The 19,884-nt window shown below is 47.0% G+C and overlaps 2 protein-coding genes across 2 annotated transcripts in view; one reads left to right on the forward strand and one right to left on the reverse strand.

Annotated features, from left to right (window-relative positions):
- Positions 1-68: 68 nt before the first annotated feature.
- On the reverse strand, positions 69-2,403 carry LOC142073187 (myb/SANT-like DNA-binding domain-containing protein 7). The gene is made up of 2 exons (XM_075132237.1): positions 1,195-2,403; positions 69-606 (listed from the first exon to the last, which is right to left on the reverse strand). Exons 1-2 carry the CDS (start codon positions 1,754-1,756, stop codon positions 521-523), a joined length of 648 nt encoding a protein of 215 aa, XP_074988338.1. The 5' UTR covers positions 1,757-2,403; the 3' UTR covers positions 69-520.
- A 170-nt stretch (positions 2,404-2,573) lies between these two features.
- The window catches only part of ITM2C (integral membrane protein 2C), a 43,442-nt gene continuing 26,131 nt past the window's right edge, over positions 2,574-19,884 (forward strand). Inside the window, exon 1 of the mRNA XM_048863865.2 lies at positions 2,574-2,924. Within this exon, the coding sequence (XP_048719822.1) occupies positions 2,823-2,924 (102 nt within the window). The 5' untranslated portion in view covers positions 2,574-2,822. The remainder of the gene's footprint in view (positions 2,925-19,884) is intronic.

Here is a 19,884-nt window from a genome sequence, read left to right on the forward strand (position 1 = left end):
TAGGGGGATGACTACTAAGGTACCCCAGGAGGGGTGGTGGAGGAGGGAAGGAAAATGCCACACAGCACTTTAAAAGTTTACAACTTTAAAATTTATTGAATGACAGCCTTCTTTTTTTGGGCAATCCTCTGTGGTGGAGTGGCTGGTTGGCCGGAGGCCCCCCCACCGCGTTCTTGGGCGTCTGGGTGTGGAGGCTATGGAACTTGGGGAGGAGGGCGGTTGGTTACAGAGGGGCAGCAGTGGCAGTCTGTGCTCCAGCTGCCTTTGCTGCAGCTCAACCATACACTGGAGCATACTGGTTTGGTCCTGCAGCAGCCTCAGCATTGAATCCTGCCTCCTCTCATCACGCTGCCGCCACATTTGAGCTTCAGCCCTGTCTTCAGCCCGCCACTTACTCTCTTCAGCCCGCCACCTCTCCTCCCGGTCATTTTGTGCTTTCCTGCACTCTGACATTATTTGCCTCCACGCATTCGTCTGTGCTCTGTCAGTGTGGGAGGACAGCATGAGCTCGGAGAACATTTCATCGCGAGTGCGTTTTTTCTTTCTTTCTAAGCTTCACTAGCCTCTGGGAAGGAGAAGATCCTGTGATCATTGAAACACATGCAGCTGGTGGAGAAAAAAAAAGGGACAGCGGTATTTAAAAAGACACATTTTATAAAACAGTGGCTACACTCTTTCAGGGTAAACCTTGCTGTTAACATTACATACATAGCACATGTGCTTTCGTTACAAGGTCGCATTTTGCCTCCTCCCACCGCGTGACTACCCCCTCAACCTTCCCCCCTCCCTGTGGCTAACAGTGGGGAACATTTCTGTTTAGCCACAGGCAAACAGCCCAGCAGGAATGGGCTCCTCTGAGTGTCCCCTGAAGAAAAGCACTCTATTTCAACCAGGTGACCATGAATTATATCTCACTCTCCTGAGGATAACATAGAGAGATAAAGAACGGATGTTGTTTGAATGCCAGCAAACATACACTGCAATACTTTGTTCTACAATGATTCCCGAGTTCGTGTTACTGGCCTGGAGTGGTAAAGTGTCCTACCATGAAGGACGCAATAAGGCTGCCCTCCCCAGAAACCTTTTGCAAAGGCTTTAGGACTACATCTAGGAGAACCGCAAATGCCAGGGCAAAGTAATCCTTTCACATGCTTGCTTTTAAACCATGTATAGTATTTTAAAAGGTACACTCACCAGAGGTCCCTTCTCCGCCTGCTGGGTCCAGGAGGCAGCCTTGGATGGGTTCGGGGGGTACTGGCTCCAGGTCTAGGGTGAGAAACAGCTCCTGGCTGTCGGGAAAACCGGTTTCTCCGCTTGCTTGCTGTGAGCTATCATCTTCTTCGTCCCCAAAACCTGCTTCCGTATTGCCTCCATCTCCATTGAAGGAGTCAAACAACACGGCTGGGGTAGTGGTGGCTGAACCCCCTAAAATGGCATGCAGCTCATCATAGAAGCGGCATGTTTGGGGCTCTGACCCAGAGCGGCTGTTCGCCTCTCTGGTTTTCTGGTAGGCTTGCCTCAGCTCCTTCAGTTTCACGCGGCACTGCTTCGGGTCCCTGTTATGGCCTCTGTCCTTCATGCCCTGGGAGATTTTCACAAAGGTTTTGGCATTTCGAAAACTGGAACGGAGTTCTGATAGCACGGATTCCTCTCCCCAAACAGCGATCAGATCCCGTACCTCCCGTTCGGTCCATGCTGGAGCTCTTTTGTGATTCTGGGACTCCATCATGGTCACCTCTGCTGATGAGCTCTGCATGGTCACCTGCAGCTTGCCACGCTGGCCAAACAGGAAATGAGATTCAAAAGTTCGCGGTTCTTTTCCTGTCTACCTGGCCAGTGCATCTGAGTTGACAGTGCTGTCCAGAGCGGTCACAATGGAGCACTCTGGGATAGCTCCCGGAGGCCAATACCATCGAATTGTGTCCACAAATTCGAGCCGGCAACGTCGATTTAAGCGCTAATCCACTTGTCAGGGGTGGAGTAAGGAAATCGATTTTAAGAGCCCTTTAAGTCGAAATGAAGGGCTTCATTGTGTGGACGGGTGCAGGTTTACATCGATTTAACGCTGCTAAATTCGACCTAAAGTCCTAGTGTAGACCAGGGCTCACATTGACTAGTATCCTACTCCATGAGTGGTCTCATTGGAGTTGTTAAACTACTCTTGGGGCAAATCATTAGTAAATGCCAGGAAAGGTACCAGGATCTGGTTAGTGATGGATGCTTTCCCGATACGTTTAAGAAATGCATGACAATTTTTGTTTTTAAACTGGAATACTGAAGTGAGAAAACAAAGCCCAGCTTCCACTGTTGTGTGTTGTATTAGGACTAATTCAGGGCAAGTGTGACTCTAGCCATGATAGGGGAAAGACTTTATCCATGTAACTGATCCAAATATTTGTCATTTGTACGCAGAGGGGAGGGGGGTGTAAGTAGGAGGGAAGAAAAGGGCACAAAGAGGAATGGGATAAAGCGTTCCTTGGCTAAGCGGTTGCAGACGCTGTAACTTTTTCATGCGTCTGATCAGCTCCTGCAGCGCAAAAGACGCCCTGCAAACGCAGCGCGCTGGGAAAGGCTGCAGGGGTGTGTAACTGGTGTGTTGCACGGAGCTCCTCTTCTCCCCCCATCCCCTGGAGCCACAAACCCAGGGGCGCCGTTTCCACCCAGAGAGGCCAGTTTCACAACGCGGAGCGGGTGCCCGGAGGGGAAGCACGGAGCGGCCCTTAACTCTTGCAGGGACTGACTTGCGGCGCCTGCGCCGGTGCTGCCGGGTGTGAGCGGCGGCGGCGGCGCGAGCGGGCTGTCCCGGGGCGCAGCGCCGAGCCATGGTGAAGATCAGCTTCCCGCAGCCGGCGGCCGGGCTCAAGCCGGAGAAGGTGGCGGAGGGCGATGGGGCCCATTCGGAAATTCTCCTGCCTCCGTGCGCGGTGAGTCGGGGCGCTCTCTGCCCCGGGCCCGGGGAGCAGCAGGGCGCAGTGCGCCGCCAGCCGCCGCGGTGCCCGGGGAGCCGGGCTGGCCGCTCTGTGGGCGGCCCGTGCCTTGGGCTATGGGGCTTCCCCCCTGCATGGTGAGCCTGGCGCTGGGGGCTCCAGGCAGGGCAGCGCCCCCCCACCCCCCTGCACGGTGAGCCTGGCGCTGGGGGCTCCAGGCAGGGCAGCGCCCCCCCGCCCCCCCTGCACGGTGAGCCTGGCGCTGGGGGCTCCAGGCAGGGCAGCGCCCCCCCGCCCCCCCTGCACGGTGAGCCTGGCGCTGGGGGCTCCAGGCAGGGCAGCGCCCCCCCGCCCCCCCTGCACGGTGAGCCTGGCGCTGGGGGCTCCAGGCAGGGCAGCGCCCCCCCGCCCCCCCTGCACGGTGAGCCTGGCGCTGGGGGCTCCAGGCAGGGCAGCGCCCCCCCGCCCCCCCTGCAGGGTGAGCCTGGCGCTGGGGGCTCCAGGCAGGGCAGCGCCCCCCCGCCCCCCCTGCACGGTGAGCCTGGCGCTGGGGGCTCCAGGCAGGGCAGCGCCACCCTGCCATGAGCTGGGGTGGGTGTCCAGATGCGTTTTCCCATCGCCTACCCGGTTCCTAACCCATCCCTAGTCCAGCTTGTTTGGGGGGGAAGGTGCTACAGAATGTATCTGTGCTTGCTTCCTCTGTGTATTGTGAATCTGGGGAGCCCCGAGTTCCTCCCCCTTCAGCTCCCCGTCCCCCTTGTGCTTTGCTAGTCTTGGTGGCCGGGGGGCTTGTGGGGTCATCTTAGGCCCCAGAGCCGGAGCAGCGAGCTTGGAGCACAGAGAGCGCGTGCTGGCTCGGTAAAAAATGTGCATTGCCTCCCGCCCTGGTTTGGGTCTCTTATTTTGCTACAGAGCTTTTAAAGTGAAATCCTGCTTGCGAAGGCGGTTTACCTCTTCCACCCCCCTGGGCGGTAGTGGCCTGGTAGAGTCGGGGAGCCCGGAAATGATGTTCACGATGGCTCGGGTCCCTGCTTTTGCTTCGTTTTAGGCTTCCTTGATACCACCCCACTCCTCTGCTGCAGTCCTGCTGCGTTTCAGTTGTGTTTGATCTTTCCTTTGCACGTTTTCCCTCCTACCTAGAAGGAATGGCTGTCATTTCCCTTGGAGATTTAAATAGCCCTGACTCCAAAGCCTGCCTGGAACATAAATAAAACAGCCCCCTTTACCATTTGGGCTTTTTGTTGTTGTTGTTAGTTTGTTTCTAGATAGTTGAGTCTGTATGGGGAGATCTCTTCCTCCTTCAACTCCCCACAACCCAACCCATCCCATCCCATCCCATCTCCAGATATCCTGCTGAGTCCTTGGGGTGGGCACTGTCTTTGTCCCTGTTAGTTAGGAAACTGCCCTTGACTCTTGTGAACTGCAGCCCCCTTTGTCTGGATGTTAGATGGACTTGGAATGAAAAAAACATCAGCAGATCTTGGCACACCGTTGACTTGTCAGGTAAATGAGTCCGGATGTCCCAGTAACATGTGTTCCACCCACCCCCATAGCTGGCCTCACTTACGTTTGCTATTAAAGGGCTGCCCATTGAAACAAGGGCCCATTCTTTTTTACCTGTTCCTGAAGTCATATAATGCTGAATTTGTGACATCAGCCAGTTCCATGGCAACAGATTGTGATGACATAGGTACAAGATTATAATTGTACTGCTCAATCAGGGAGAAGCTGGGATGTGAGAGGGGGAGACATTGGGTGTTTGCTTGATGGTAGCAAGGGAAAAACAGAGGCACTGGGCAGCTTTTAATATTAATTATACCCATTTTTCACCTCCCTGCCCACACCAAGTTTGACCTGATGTGAATACTCTGTAAGCTTTTTTGGGGGGGAGGGCTCAGTGTAGCTAATGCTTGTGATTTTCTTGCATGAGCAGACACTCTAAAAGAGCCAAAGCTGTATGGCATTGTGGACATTGATTTGTCCTAGGGTGAGAAATGGGCACATTGAGAGGCAGCTGTGCATCCTATTGTAGGGAGTGGTCCTGCTTGGGCAATAAAAATACAAGATGAGACCAATAAATACAAACATTGCAGCAAATAATGCCTTTTGGCCCTAGGCATACACTTGGGTGGAGGTGATCTGGGGCTAATTGTTCCTGGATGATGATCAAATTAAAACATCTTTTGATTGAGGTTTATCATTAGCGTGGAGAAGAGAGTGGAAGAAATGAAAATCTGGGGTCTTGGGGAAATTCTGGGGTCTTGGCAAGATTAGGAGCAAGGGGGAGGAAGTAGTGATAAAGTGTAACTAAGAGTATGGCACAGTTGTGTTCAGATTGTTCAGTTTTTCCAAAATAGGAGTTGATGTTCCCGCCTTGAATTTACTTTGCTGGCTTTGATTTACTTTTGGTGATGGATGATTGAGAAAGGAAAGGTCTTGCACAGAGGCGACTATTGGGACGGACACAAAGTGAGGCACCAGCTAAAGGGAAGTGGGGGAGGGGGGCGCTGTGCCGCGCCTGTGGAGATTTGTTTCCTGCCAGGCACAGAGGTGTATGGGGGTATTATTACCTCCTGGGAGTACAAGGTTGTTCTTGGGATCCTGGGATCTAACTGAGGCTGATGTGTCCCAACCAGAGAATGCGGTAATGTGGTAATCGGCAGTGCTTATTGCATGCTAGTGGCTGTGTATATGGTACCTCTCAGTTGGAATGAAGAATTATTCCTACATGAAGAAGTCAATATTGTCACATATGGAAGGAATCTTTAAGTGCTCCTCAAATCACATGAACTATTATGGGCTCATCCTGCAAGGTGTTCCTTGCGGGTGGACCCCCACTTGAAGTTAATAAAGGTCCATGCAGTTGTGTGTGTGGAGGGTCTGCCTGAACTGAACAACTCACAGGATCAGGACCAGCGTAAATGACAACACCATCTGGTTTAAAATGCTTGTGAAACAGATGGTGGCATTTAAGCAACATTTTACACCTCTTCACAAATCACTGAAAGTGTGTGCAAAGTTTGATTATTTATTACATCCTGATATCCCACCGTGTTGAGAGAAATTGTGATGTATCCATGCTGTTAATATGAAACTGGGTGTTCTGAAGTGCATTCTGGCTCTGGAAAGTGTCTCTGTCAAAACAAGATTGTGGAATTCTCTATGAAAGTTCCATTTATAAAGGATTATTAAGAGGTGATTTAGTAAATTGTTTAATTTTTAGAGTCTAGCAGGTCAATACGTTGATCAGAACTATGATCTTCTCTAACACCACCTACTGATGTGCTTATAACTATACATAAAACATATTGCTAGTGTCTGTGTAACATGCTTATAACATCTATTAATTATTAACCCTTTATAAGCTATGTATAAATGGAACCTTAATATAAAGCATGACCATTTATGGTCTCTCCCTGGTTTCCAGATCCAGTTTGCTCAGTTCACAAATAAAAGGGTTATTTCTCTTTCTCCTCCTCCTCCCTCCAAATTTCAACCCTGAAAACTCAATCTAGAATTGAAAAATCAAGCGGGTCTCTTTTGGCTCGCATGTCATCTGCAATAAAGATTTCTACAACTGGAACTTAGTAGTTTTGCTGATGTTGCATGAGTCAGAATAGGATTCATCTTTCCTTCCTCTGGTCTTTGAAAACAGGAGTTAAAAAGTAGCAAAAGCGTACTTCAATCAGCAGTGTTACCAACACCAAGCATTCAAAAATCATGAGGTTGTCTTAAATTACAAGATTTAAAACAAAAACAAATGCTAGGTCATTCTTCTTTGTCTTTTGGTTTCTGAGCCTTTAGGATGCACTTGAGTCATGTTTTCAAGCTTTATTTTTTCCTCCAGCCCCGAAGAAATATACTATTTTTTAAAATGAAAGCCGGGACTCTTGAGCAGTCTCTGGAGTCCAGCAGTTAGGGCTTTAAGAAAAACACCAAATATTGCAAGATTTGTGATCAAATTGAAAGTTAGGTGCACCAAGTCAGTGAAGTAAGCAGAAATGCTAATGAATGGACATAGGGAACGTGTGAGAGAGTGGTATTTTTATGATGTCACTTTCCAGACTAGAACCATACTTTAAAGGATTAGATACTTATTGATATTATCTTGTGTGTGTAACACATGCTAACTGGACCAAAAGGCGGCATATTTCTTTGTGTGCGTATGTTGTATAACAGAACAACTTTTACGTACTCAGTGGGGTTTATCATTCAATGCTGGGTTTTCTTGGCACAATGCTTGTTGCTGCCAACAGTTCCTGCTCTTTCACCCTCTGTGCTCCAGCTGCTTTGTGTTAAAATGACATTGGTGATGTAGAAACAAGGTTCTGTGTGCTCTTTTTCTTTTGACCCCAAGAACTTCAATCCCATCTGTAGGAGATGGGGCTGGAAAGTGATGGAATTTGGACATCACTAGTCTGTGAATTTGGGCAGATGCACTGTAGATGCAAAGATGTGATGGGGAGAAAAGCAGACGCTTGAGATTCTAATACATTATAAATAGGGGTCTACTTAAATTATGGAGAAATAACACATTTTTTGTGGGTTGGTCATGGCATAGATAGCAAATTTTGTGGATATGTAATGCAAATTTTGGTATTTATCCTGTGATTGACCCATGAAAAATGTGTGATTTCTCTTCAGTGTTTCTCAAGCTGGGCCCCCCAACCAGTTTGTAGGGGAAGGAGTAAGGGGGCCACAGTATGGCTACCCTTTCTTCTGCACTGCTGCTGTTGGCGGTGTTGCCTTCAGAGCTGGGTGCTGGGCCAGTAGTCGCCACTGTCCGCTCTGTCTTCAGATCTGGGCGGCTGGATACTAGATTTCACGGGGGAGACCAGATTTCATAGTTTGTGATGCAATTTTCATGGCCATGAATTTCGGAGACCCCTAATTACAAAATGTTAGTAAATGAGGAGTCTGACAGCAAGCCCAAGTGATGCAGCATTGTACTTCCCTGCTGCACAGTTGAGGTGATTGATTTCATTTGGAGAGACGTAATTCAAACTCAATCAGAAAATCCACATAATTTTGAGGCAATCACAATATTTGATGATTTTATAGTGAAAACAGTTTACTTGTCATTAACGTAGCCTTGCTGAGTGTGGCTGCAATAGTCTTTGAGGTTATGTAGTCAGCTGAATGACTTATATTCTCTTTTATTCAAAAATATTTCAAGATACTTAACTGCTTTCAGTGTGAGTTTTAGTCAGACTACAAGATTGATTTTTGAAGTGGAAAAGTACAGTTATATATGCAGGTATTTTCAAATACACTGATGACAAAACAGCTTATTGTCTTTTGTTTGTGTATGATCAGACACACATGTAAAGTCAAAAGATTTGTCTAGTCGGACTTTAAAAAAGGCACTCAAGATTAACAGACCTAAACCGTGATGGCCACAGCTCTCCACCCCAGTAGTAGTGGGTAACTATCCTACAAGGATGGTGTAAGATCTGGAGTAACGGGTTTCTTAAAAATCTCTTATAGGAAAGTGGGATAAGGGGATTTGGAAGATAGTGTTGCCAACTTTTGACTCGCACAAAACCGCACACCCTTGCCCTGCCCCGCCCCTCCTCTGAGAGCCCGCCCCCCCCCCCACTCGCTCTCCCACCCTCCCTCAATTGCTCATTTTCACCGGGCTGGGTGAGGGCTCCAGCTGGGAGTGTGGGAGAGGGCTCCAGGCTGGAGGGTGGAGCTGAGGGGTTTGGAATATGGGTGGGGACTCTGGGCTGAGGCTTTGGGGTGGGGCTGGAGATGAGTGGTTTGGGATGTAGGAGGGTGCTCCAGGCTGGGATTGAGGAGTTTGGAGGGTGGAAGGGGGATCAGGGCTGGGGCAGGAGGTTGGGGCGCTGGGGGTGTGGGCTCTAGGGTGGGGCTGGGGATGAGGGGTTGGGGGTGCAGGAGGGTGCTCCGGACTCAGATTGAGGGGTTTGGCGGGCAGGGGATCAGGGCTGGGCAGGGGGTTGGGGCGCAGGAGGGGGTGAGGGGTGCAGGCTCTGGGTGGCATTACCTCGAGCAGCTCCTGGAAGCAGCGGCATGGCCCCCCTCCAGCTCCTATGCAGAGGCATGGCCTGGTGGCTGTGTGTGCTGCCCTGTTCACAGGCGTGCCCCTGCAGCTCCCATTGGCTGAGAGGAGCCAGAGGCTACATGTAGGAGCCGGAGGGGGGCGTGCTGCTACTTCCAGGAGTCGTGCGGAGCCACAGCAGTCAGGGAGCCTGCTGTAGTCCTGCTGTGCCGCCGACCGGACTTTTAACAGCCCGGTCAGCGGGACGGCAATAGGGCTCAGTATGGCTCTGGTAAGACTAGACTTTGAATACTGTGTTCAACTGTAAAAGCGACAAAGAGTCCTGTGGCACCTTATAGACTAACAGACGTATTGGAGCATAAGCTTTCGTGGGTGAATACCCACTTTGTTGGATGCATGTAGTGCATATAGTAGCCACTACATGCATCTGACGAAGTGGATATTCACCCATGAAAGCTTATGCTCCAATACGTCTGTTAGTCTATAACGTGCCAAGAGACTCTTTGCCGCTTTTACAGATCCAGACTAACACGGTTACCCTTCTGATACTTGTGTTCAACTATTGGCTTTTAATTTTCCAGGGAGATAGATGTCAATTGAAGGGAATGCAGAAAGGAGTCATAAAATCATCAGGGGCTTGAGGGATTGATTTAAGATGAAAGATTGAAGAGCATTGTTAAATAATGATTAGATCTGTGAGATATTCGCCAACACCTTTCAAATATTTGTAAACACAGAGAGGGAGCAGAAATACCTAGCATGGACTGAGGGAGCTGGGGATGTAGGAGGGGGATACAGCTGGGAGTAACTGGATGAAATTAAGGAAGGGGAAATTTTTAAATGTAAAAAAAAAAACAAAAAAACAATTCTTCCTGACGCAAAATGGGCAATATGCTAACTTGGTGTGGGTGTGGGGAATTATCTAGCATTGGAAGAGCTAGCAACCTCATCCCTTTCCTATTGACATCAAATGGGAATTTTGCCATTGATTTAATGGGAACAGGATTGGGACCTAACATTTTTAATTGGTATTCATGCTTTTCATCTTGAGCCTGGTCCAAAGTCCATTGAAGTCCATGGGAATCTTTGTTTTCTTCAGTGGGCTTTGAGTCATGGCTGTTCGGTCCATCACTGTGTGATGCTGGAAGTGCTTATTGTGCGGCCATGTCTGCTGCCCTGTGATTATCCTGAACCCCTTGCTGGAGCCTAAATCCTTTCCTCTGGGCTTCCCTTATGTCAGATGGACCCTCCTTTTGTGGCATCCCGATTTTCTCCCTGAAGAGTTGCTAGCACCTACTTGTAACAGCTCTGATGATGATTACAACTAGCACAAGAAGAATAGCTCTGGCTGTTGGAGTAACAGGGTGTACTTACTGTGAGCATGAGTTACCTGGCTATTAAGGCGTTAACAGTGAAAAAAGGCCTAAATTCCTTTTCTGGCAATTATGGGGTCTTGGGGATTTTCTTCCTGGGTGACTATACTTCTTCACTCCCACAATAATGACCCTCCCCCACTTCAGTGACTGCCATAACCAATAAAAACAATGAGGAGTCCTTGTGGCACCTTAGAGACTAACCAATTTATTTGGGCATAAGCTTTCATGGGTTCTAGCCCACGAAAGCTTATGCCCAAATAAATTGGTTAGTCTCTAAGGTGCCACAAGGACTCCTCGTTGTTTTTGCTGATACAGACTAACATGGCTACCACTCTGAAACCTGCCATAATCCAATATCCCAATAAAAAACAAAAGGTCACTTTGAAATGTGGAAGGTTAGCTCCTCTGTGCCACAGTGTGAGGTGAGCATTGTCTCCTGTTGTGGGGACTGAGCATCAAGCCAACACATCCACTCTGGTTTCTTCTCCTTTCTTTTTTTCCCTCATGCTCCAGACAGGGAGGGTTGGATGTGGCTCTGCCCCTGAACTTACTAATAACTCTGTCTCTTTCAGCTGAGGGGTTCACCTGAGGTTTATAGAGTTGCTGCTCTGAGGGTGGCTAAGTTTCATATGTGACATGATGTGTTCCCAAGGAGCTGTGATTCCTATGCATCCGATGAAGTGAGCTGTAGCTCACTAAAGCTCATGCTCAAATAAATTGGTTAGTCTCTAAGGTGCCACAAGTACTCCTTTTCTTTTTGCGAATACAGACTAACACGGCTGTTACTCTGAAACCTGCCATGGGACCAGTTAGCCAACATCCCTTGTTTCCTTGGTGATCTGTGTAGAGTAGAGGTGGCAAAGATATATGTTTAAACATAAGTTTTTCTCAGCCTGCACTTCTCTTGGCCTCTCCAGTTGTTATAGAAGTTATTTCTATGTCAGGAAGAGGTTTCTCTTTTGGTTTAAGCCTTCAGTGGAGACTCAGAAGAGCACTGTCCAAGCTACGTTGGCAGAAGTGCTTGTTGAAGTGATTCTGGTGCAGGTGACACTAGGTGCTAGGGTATGTTGTGCAAATTGGGACTATGAGTTTACCTGAATTGTGAGCTGTATTGAAAAAAGTATGTAAAAATTCTTAAGATGTTTCAATAACTTAAATAACAAATGTTGATGTGAAAAGGTACAAAAGGGAGATAAAATAACTGTATTAGTCAAAACAAAAAGGCCAAGTTGATATGATTCAAGGACTATTGAAATTATGCTTGGTAAAAACAGGAGATGTGGAGCTGTAAATTAATGAGCCAAAATTCGTATGTTGGAATTAGGCCTAACTACTGGACAAAATAATGAGGGGATAGATTGTTCCGCCCATCACTCCCTTTTTGGGTTCTTAAAACGAAGAGCTTTTGTGAGAAAAACAACAACCCAGAAGGAAAGAACAGATGGAGGCTACTGGAGCAAGCTTTGCCATCATGCCTGCCATCCCCCCCATGTCTCCTGCAACCCTGAGCCTTTGTCAGCCTGATCCTGAAAGGTATCTTAATGAGACGAGGCCAGAGAGAGGGATCCAGATGACATTGCCACCCTTACTGGATCCAGCTGACTCACAATTACTACCCAAGATAAAACGGGATTGGATTTTAACAGCAGAGCTACAACAGCTATAGTCCATCTCAACTGATTTCTTCTCTTACCTAGTTATTACCATCTTTAACGCCATCTAAGAGACTGTCAAACAAGGGTTTGTTTTCCTTCTGAAATGCTCTGCAGCTGAAGGGAAAGGGAACAAGAAATGTTGTTAAAATGCATACCTTACTTAATGCTTTACATTTCAAATGCTTTAACTGTTTGTCCTTTTCTGTATCTTTAATAAAAGGTTAACAGGAATTTTAATGGAGTGTTTGCCATGGTACTACACAGGCTGAGGTCTCTGCGTACCAAGCCCTAGACCTTGTTTAATACTGTTTTAATGTTCGGTAATGGGTTATGTTAATGCCTTTAGCTCATATTTTCCATCTAAATTAATACAACATTTTCTGTGGTGATGGGCACATGATAAAAACCTAGATGGCTACAGGGTATGCTTTGCCTACTTGTAAAAGCTGCTCAACACCAGGTCTAAATTAGCAGTTACACAGTGTTTAGCCAAAGTCATTCTGCCAGGATGGTTCAGCCCTCATATACTGAGAGTCAGGCTCTGGTGTGTGACTTCCATGCAGGATGGCTTGTGGAGCAATAGTGCCGGGGGTTAAAGAATTCGGGGGCCCTGTGCACTACAGAAATTGCCCTCCCCCCAGTCTTCCACCCCTTCACTCAGTTTGGGCTGGCATCCAGCTGTCATGATGCAGGTGCAGCCAAGCCAAATCTTAACAACATTCTGACCCCGTATGCCGGGTCATGATCACCCTCACTCAAATTTGGCCTGTCTGCCACACCATCGTAGCAGAGGGATGGCTAGGCCAAACCTGAGCAGCGCTATGAGCCTGTATGCCAGGTTGCAATGCCGCCCGCTCAGACTGAGTGGTCAGGGGGTCCTCTGAGATTGAACCCAGTGCAAGTGTACCGAGTGCACATCTCTTAGTCCCAACCTGGGGAGCAAAGAGAAGGGGATGTAAATAACATCATATAGTAGAGACAGGAACACAAGTATGTGACATCTAAGTAGGTTTATTTTGAATATACTCATCTAATTTTATTTACAAGCATTAGAGTCGAGTTCAAGCTTCTGAAGTTGTTTGTACTTTCACCATGTTAAAGTAAATTAGATGTTGCTTTGAAGATGTTTTGTTTTTCTTTATCCCCAAGTCTTACATATCCAGTAGGGCTGAAAGAACTTCCTCTTTATTTTGCTGCATTGGTCATGAGACCAGAATCTGATATTTTAAAAGAATCATGGTCTCTGGTTATCAGTTTTCCAGTGTATTGGGGAGAGGGGAGGGAGGGCAGGCAGAGGTGGGAGGATTGGGAAGGCATTGTTTGAGAAATGGCAACAATTTCCTGCAGGATCCGCTCTTGTGGAATGATAGGATATTAACTGGATTTTAGACATTGTTGCTGGATATTCTAATCAAGGATAATATAGGCTGCTGCTAAAACTGGAGGAGAAAAAAGTTGTTAAAAAAGCTATTTCTAGCAGAAGTGCTAAATAATACGAGGTTTAGAAATGTGGGAATCTTTTTCAGCAAATGAGATGTAGGTTGAGGTGTTGGAGGATTTCTGAGCCTGTGAATCTTGGTTTCTTAAAAGTGAACCCTCAATCCGAGTACACTCTTTTAAAAACTGAACAGGATTCCAAGTCAATACAAAATTGTAAATACGTGTGTTTCTAGCATGAAAATGGATCTTCCATTTACCTCCCTTCCTTACTGTACCTTTCCCCTTGAAAAGTTGGTAGTACAATAAGCACTGTGGCAAAGCATGGGGATATAGTTAAGTGTCTCAAAAAGGGATAGTCATTTTAATAAGCATGAGTGGAATGACTGTGAGAGAGAGGCAGTAAGCTTATCTCTATGTAGAACGTAGTGATCCAGCTGCCTCCCCGGGCACTTAAGAGTGATTTGTTTTTTTCTTTTTAAAGTTTGAGACATTCCTTCTGAGATGCAGTAAGCTCTCTGCCAGTCTGTCTGAAGACAGTATTATAAGAACATAAGAATGTTCATACTGGGTTAGACCAATGGTCCATTTAGCCCAGTATCCTGTTTTCCAACTGTGGCTGGCGTGAGATGCTTCAGAGGAAATGAACAGAACAGGGCAATTTTCAGGTGTGCCATCCTCTGTCATCCAGTTCCAGATTCTAGCAGTCAGAGGTTTAGGGACACCCAGTGCATTAGGTTGCGTCCCTGACCATCTTGGCTAATAGCATATCATGGATTTATATAGTGGCATTATGATATTTTCTGTCTTATTACCTATCCATTTCCTAATGGTCCCTAACATTGTCTTTAGTTATTTTTGACTGCAGCTGCACGTTGAGTGGATGTTTTGCAAAGAACTATCCACAATGACTTTCAAGAGCTTTCTTGAGTGGTAAGAGCTACTTTAGACCCCGTCACTTTGTATTTATAGTTGGGATGATGTTTTCCAATGTGTATTACTTTGCATTTGTCAACATTGAATTTCATCTGCCGTTTTGGTTTGTTTTCATCTGCCAGTCACTCAGTGTTGTGAGATCCCTTTGTAACTCTTCACCATCTGATTTGGATTTAACTGTCCAAAGTAAGTTGGTATCATCTGCCAACTTTGCTACGTCACTGTTTACCCCCTTTTCCAGATCATTTATGAATATGTTGAACAGCACAGGTACCAGTATAGATCCTTGGGGGACATGGCTGTTTACCTCTCTCCACTGTAAAAAATGTTTAATCCTACTGTTTCATAAGAATGGCCATATTGGATCAGACCAAAGGTTCATCCAGCCCAGGATCCTGTCTGCCGACAGTGGCCAATGCCAGGTGCCCCAAAGGGAATGATCCTAACAGGTAATGATCAAAGTGATCTCTTTCAAAGTGATTCCCCCCATCTTTTAACCAGTCCATTAAAGGACCTTCCGTTTTATCTCATGACTGCTTATTTTGCTTAAGAGCCTTTGGCGAGGGACCTTGTCAAAAGCTTTCTGAAAGTCTAAATATACTATATCCACTGGATCCCCCTTGTCCATATTTGTTTGACCCCCCTCAGAGAATTCTAATAGATTGGAGAGGCATGATTTCCCTTTACAAAAGTCATGTTGAAAGTGTTCCACAACAGATGGTGTTCATCTGTGTGTCTGATAATTCTGTTCTTTATTATAGTTTCAGCCAGTTTGTCTGGTACTGAAGTGAGGGTTACCAGTCTGCAATTGCCAGGATTGCCTCTGGAGCGTTTTAAAAAAATTGGTGTAGCATTAGTTATCCTCCACTCATCTGACACAGAGGCTGATTTTAGCGATAGTGATACCACAGTTAGTAGTCTGCAATTTCATATGTGAGTTCCTTCAGAACTCTTGGGTGAATACCATCTAGTCTTGATGACCGTGATGGGATGGATTAAGCCTTGAGGCTCTGCCACACCCTGCCCCAGAAAAGGGCAGTAGAGAGATCCTCCAAGATGTCTAAAGCGGCTGTGTGTGAAGCAGCCAATCAGGGCCCAGCAGGTCAGTATAAGAAGAGCTGCAGGGCCAGAACAAGTTCAGTTCCTTGCTAGAGGTCTAGGAGGGTGGATGATGCTCCAGGCTGGCTGCTGGGACTCCACAAGGACAAGGTCCTGAGATAAAGGTGAAGAATGTGCAGGAGCCATGGGGCAGTGGCCCAGGGAATTATAGCAGTAACACAGTTTATTTAAAGGGATGTTGCGGACAGCTGCTATCTATAGGGTCCCTGGGCTGGGACCTGGAATAGAGGGTGAGACTGGGAAAGTGGCCTGGACTTTGAGGCAGCCCAGAAGGGGAACTGAACTGTAGTGGCCCAGCTGAAGAGCTTGGGCCGGAAAGGCCCTGAGAGGGCAAAGACGCTGCCTCCAGGGAAGGAGCCCTGGGGCACTGCTCTATTCCGGAGCAGGGACAAACTGAGAGAGACATTACAGAGGGCACTGAGAGAGGCCCCTGTTGGACTTGTACCCGAAAAGGGGTTTGTGTTGCTTTTATCTGTGAGACTGACTGTGTATGACTCGGCCGGAGGGCTGAGTCACTGAAGACCCGCCACAAACAGAGAGAGTGTGCAGGCACACACACTCCACCAGGGAGCGCTCACGAGAGGTGAGTGTGACCCCGTTACAGTGACTTATTACTGTTTAATTTATCAGTTTGCTCCAGAACCTCCTCTATTGACACCTCAATCTAGGACAATTCCTCAGATTTGTCATCTAAAAAGAATCACACAGGTGTGGGGATCTCCCTCACATACTGTGCCGTGAAGACCAAGGCAAAGAATTTATTTAGCGCTTCTGCAATGGCCTTGTCTTCCTTGAGTGCTCCTTTAGTACCTCAGTCGTCCAATGGCCTCGCTGGTTGTTTGGCAGGCTTCCTGCTTCTGGTGTACGTAAAAAGATTTGCTCTTAGTTTTGAGTCTTTTGCTAGTTGCTCTTCAAATTTGTTGGACTGTCTAATTACACTTGACTTGCCAGAGTTTATGCTCTATTTATCTGTTCTATTTTCCTCAGTTTGATTTGCCTTCCAACGTTTAAAGGATTCTTTTTTGTCTCTAACTGCCTCTTTTATTCTGTTGCTTAGCCATGGTGGGTTTTTTTGGGTACTCTTACTGTTTTTATTATTTTATTTTGGGTATACATATAGTTTGAGTCTCTATTGTTATGTTTTAAAAAAGGTTTCCAGGCAGCTTGCAGGCATTTCGCTCTTGTGACTCTTCCTTTTAATTTCCATTTAACTAGTTCTTTTTGAACTTAAATGCTGTTGTGGTGGGTTTCTTTGGTGTTTTCCACCCTACAAAGATTTCTAAGTACTATATCACAGAGTAGTCTCTGCTGGTCTACAAGTCCTGTGGTTCTCTAAGCCTATGTTACAAACTATAATCAAAATACATTTATCATGTTGTATCTTGTTGAAACCTCTTTCTCGCTTTCTCTGTCGTTATTTTCTCTGACCATTACCTTCATGACCGTGCATTGTTACAGCTGGAGTAAGTAGCTGAGCTAGAAATGCTTATTAGAGATTTCTATCTCAGCTACTTATGGCTCCTGTCATTGGGGTATTTGAGCACTTCCCAAGTATTTAGAAATAACAGCAGTCTCTCCTTTCCCTACCTGTAGGCAAAATAGTTTGACAAGTAGTTGGGTTTTTTTGTCGTGGTTTGTGTGAGAGTGGGGTATGTGTCTGTCTACTTGTTTGAGAAGGAATTGTTGCAGGAAAGCTAATTGAAAGAGATGGATTGTGTATATTTTCTGAACACAATGAGGTTAATGGTTATTCAGTGATCTCATCTGGACATGAATTCTCTCCTTTGGCTGGGACCAGCTCCCATGACATATCTGCCTCTTGCGCTCCTGAGCCACTCACTAGTGATCAGCGTTATTTTGGTTCCAGTAGAACACGGCTGTTTGATTGGCCATGCCCACTGAAGAGGAAGCCATCTCTTAAAAGGGACATGTAGAATATTAGGATGGAGGAGGTGAATCAGATTGTGTTCAACCCAATTTTAAACTCCGAAGTCAATTCAAGCCTTTTCTTTTCAATCCCATAAAGGTGTTAATTGGATCGCCACCTCTCCATGAGGTCTGGGAGCCATATAATAGCAACACTGCTATTGCTGCTCTCCCCCCCGCACTCCCCAATTTGTTTTTTAAGTCTTTTTCCTCTGTCATAAAAATATACGGTGTATACCTATCTTTCTGTCTATCCATATGGCAATGACTTGTTCAGAAGTCCGGTGTTTTGATTATTATAATACACTGCTGCTCAAGTGAGGGCAGTTCTTCTAGTTAAGAAAATACTAATTGTAGATCAGAAAAAAATCTAACTGGGTCCTTTCTAAGGAGGATGCATTGTCCTTAGATGCATTTTTGCAAGTGATCTGTTCTTGTGCTTGCTGTTTGTTTGGACAGGCATGAGGTTACAGGAAAGATTTATTTTCCTTTGTGAGACTGGTGTTTTTTTTCTAGTGCTACGCATGCTAGCTCACAGAGTCATCAGTTTTGGCAAATACTGTTCTAGCTTTAAAAAAACAAACAAACAAAAAAAAAAACAACAAAAAAACCCCGTCCCTGATTTTATTTCCTTTGCTGTCTAGATCATTAGTGAGCTATCACCTAATCCCCTAACTCTGAAGACTCTTACTAACAAACCTGAGAAGACTGAGTTTGTCTCACTGGGTTTTTAAAAACCGAAAACAATTCCTGTGTGTGGTAAACTTTCTAGTGCAAGACTTATTTTGTCAAGCTTTTTTAGATACTGTTGCAGTCAGTGTAACTTACACAGAGAATTACAAAAAGGGTCTGTCACAGGGTAGCTGGCCCTTGTAACTGAAGCACATCCAACTCCTCTGTGACAGAACAAATGCTCCCAGTTTGGCCAATGAAGAGGGCAGGGCAGCACCTGGGGGCTGTAAAAGGTTAGGGAGAGTCCCAGTGAGTTGGAGAGTCCTGGTGAAAGTCAGGGCATGTCTACACTGCAGCCCTAAGTTGACCTGCCATAGTGTGGCTGATGTCCACACTACCCTCCTTCTGTCAGTGGGGCGTGTCCGTGTCCTCACCAGGAGCACTTCCACTGAATGAAGAGTGGCAGTGTGGGGGTCTGAAAGCCAGGGCTCTCTGCTCCACACAGATTCCTGCCAGGAGCCCAGTTGCCCCCCAGGCTTCCCACTCTCATCCAGTAGCAGATAAATTGACTTCCAAGCTCTCTCCTGTTGACTCCGGTACTCCACCAGGGTGAGAGGTGGAGGCGGAGTTGATGGGAGAGTGTCAGCTGTCAACTTACCACAGTGAAGACACCATAGTAAGTAGATCTAAGTATGTCGACTTCAGCTAAGTTATTCACGCTCCCCCACCCCCAGTCTAGACCAGGTCTCAGTGTAGTAGGGCACTTACATCTGTGGGACAAGGCTGTAGTGTGTACACTGACATAATTAGGTTGATGTAAGTTGCCTTATCCTGACCTAACTGTGTCGTGTAGACCAGGGTTCAGTTAGGAGGTTGGAGCAGAGAGCTCCCCATGGAGGGCCTGCTGAAAGCTCTCTGCAGGCTCTCCCTGGGAGGGAGGAATTGGATAGGAGACTATATGTTTGGGACTTGAGAGAAGTCAGGAAAGCAGTGAGAGGGGTTTGCTGGCCGCCGTCCCTAAGCCAGGGAGCCTGGGCCAGAGAGCTGGAGAGGACTGAAGGCAGGAGCAGCAACAGAGGGATTTGCCTGCTGGGTCTGAGGTGGAGCTAGGGGCTGGTGAGGGCAGAAGAGTAGTAGCGGAGGAGCTTACCTGCTGACATGTTCAGGGCCAGAATGCTGGACCCAGAGGAACCATGAGAGGGTCGGGGGAGTGAAGGATGCTTCCCTGGCAAGGATGCTTCCAGCAGAGAGACTGTAGGGATTATTGCTGGGAAGAGTGGGGTTTTGCTCCAGTCAGAAGGGCTGGAGTGCATGTCCTCGTACAAGAACTGTGCTGGAGAGCTGGGATGTGCCTGGTGGTGGGCACCAGGGTTGCACTGGAGAGCTGGGGTGAGGTGGGAGATGCCAGGGCATGGTAGGGGAACACTGGGGCTGTATTTAATGTGTTGGGACTATGGAGCTGGGAGGAGTGTTGTGCACGGGGGGCTTTCTTTGGTAATAAATTAACCCAGCCAGGGCTGATGGCTCTAAGAGACTGGACTGTTTCAGGGAACACTGAAAAGGGAACCTGAGGCAGTCACGCTGGTCATGCTGTGGCCTGCCGCAGGAGCATGATCCAAGTGGCATGGCCCTATGACAGGATCATGGGAAAGATTTCTGGAAGTGAATAATGGTTTTTTGTGTCCAACTGAAGACATATTAAAGATTTCCAATTTTCACAAAGCACTGAGCTCATTATAGTCTGAAAATCTTGTTCCGTTTATTATTTGTATAACCCTATCTCCTAGGAGCTCTAGTCATGGGCCAGGACC

This window comes from Caretta caretta, chromosome 9 (assembly GCF_965140235.1).
Source record: "Caretta caretta isolate rCarCar2 chromosome 9, rCarCar1.hap1, whole genome shotgun sequence".
NCBI lineage: Eukaryota > Metazoa > Chordata > Testudines > Cheloniidae > Caretta > Caretta caretta.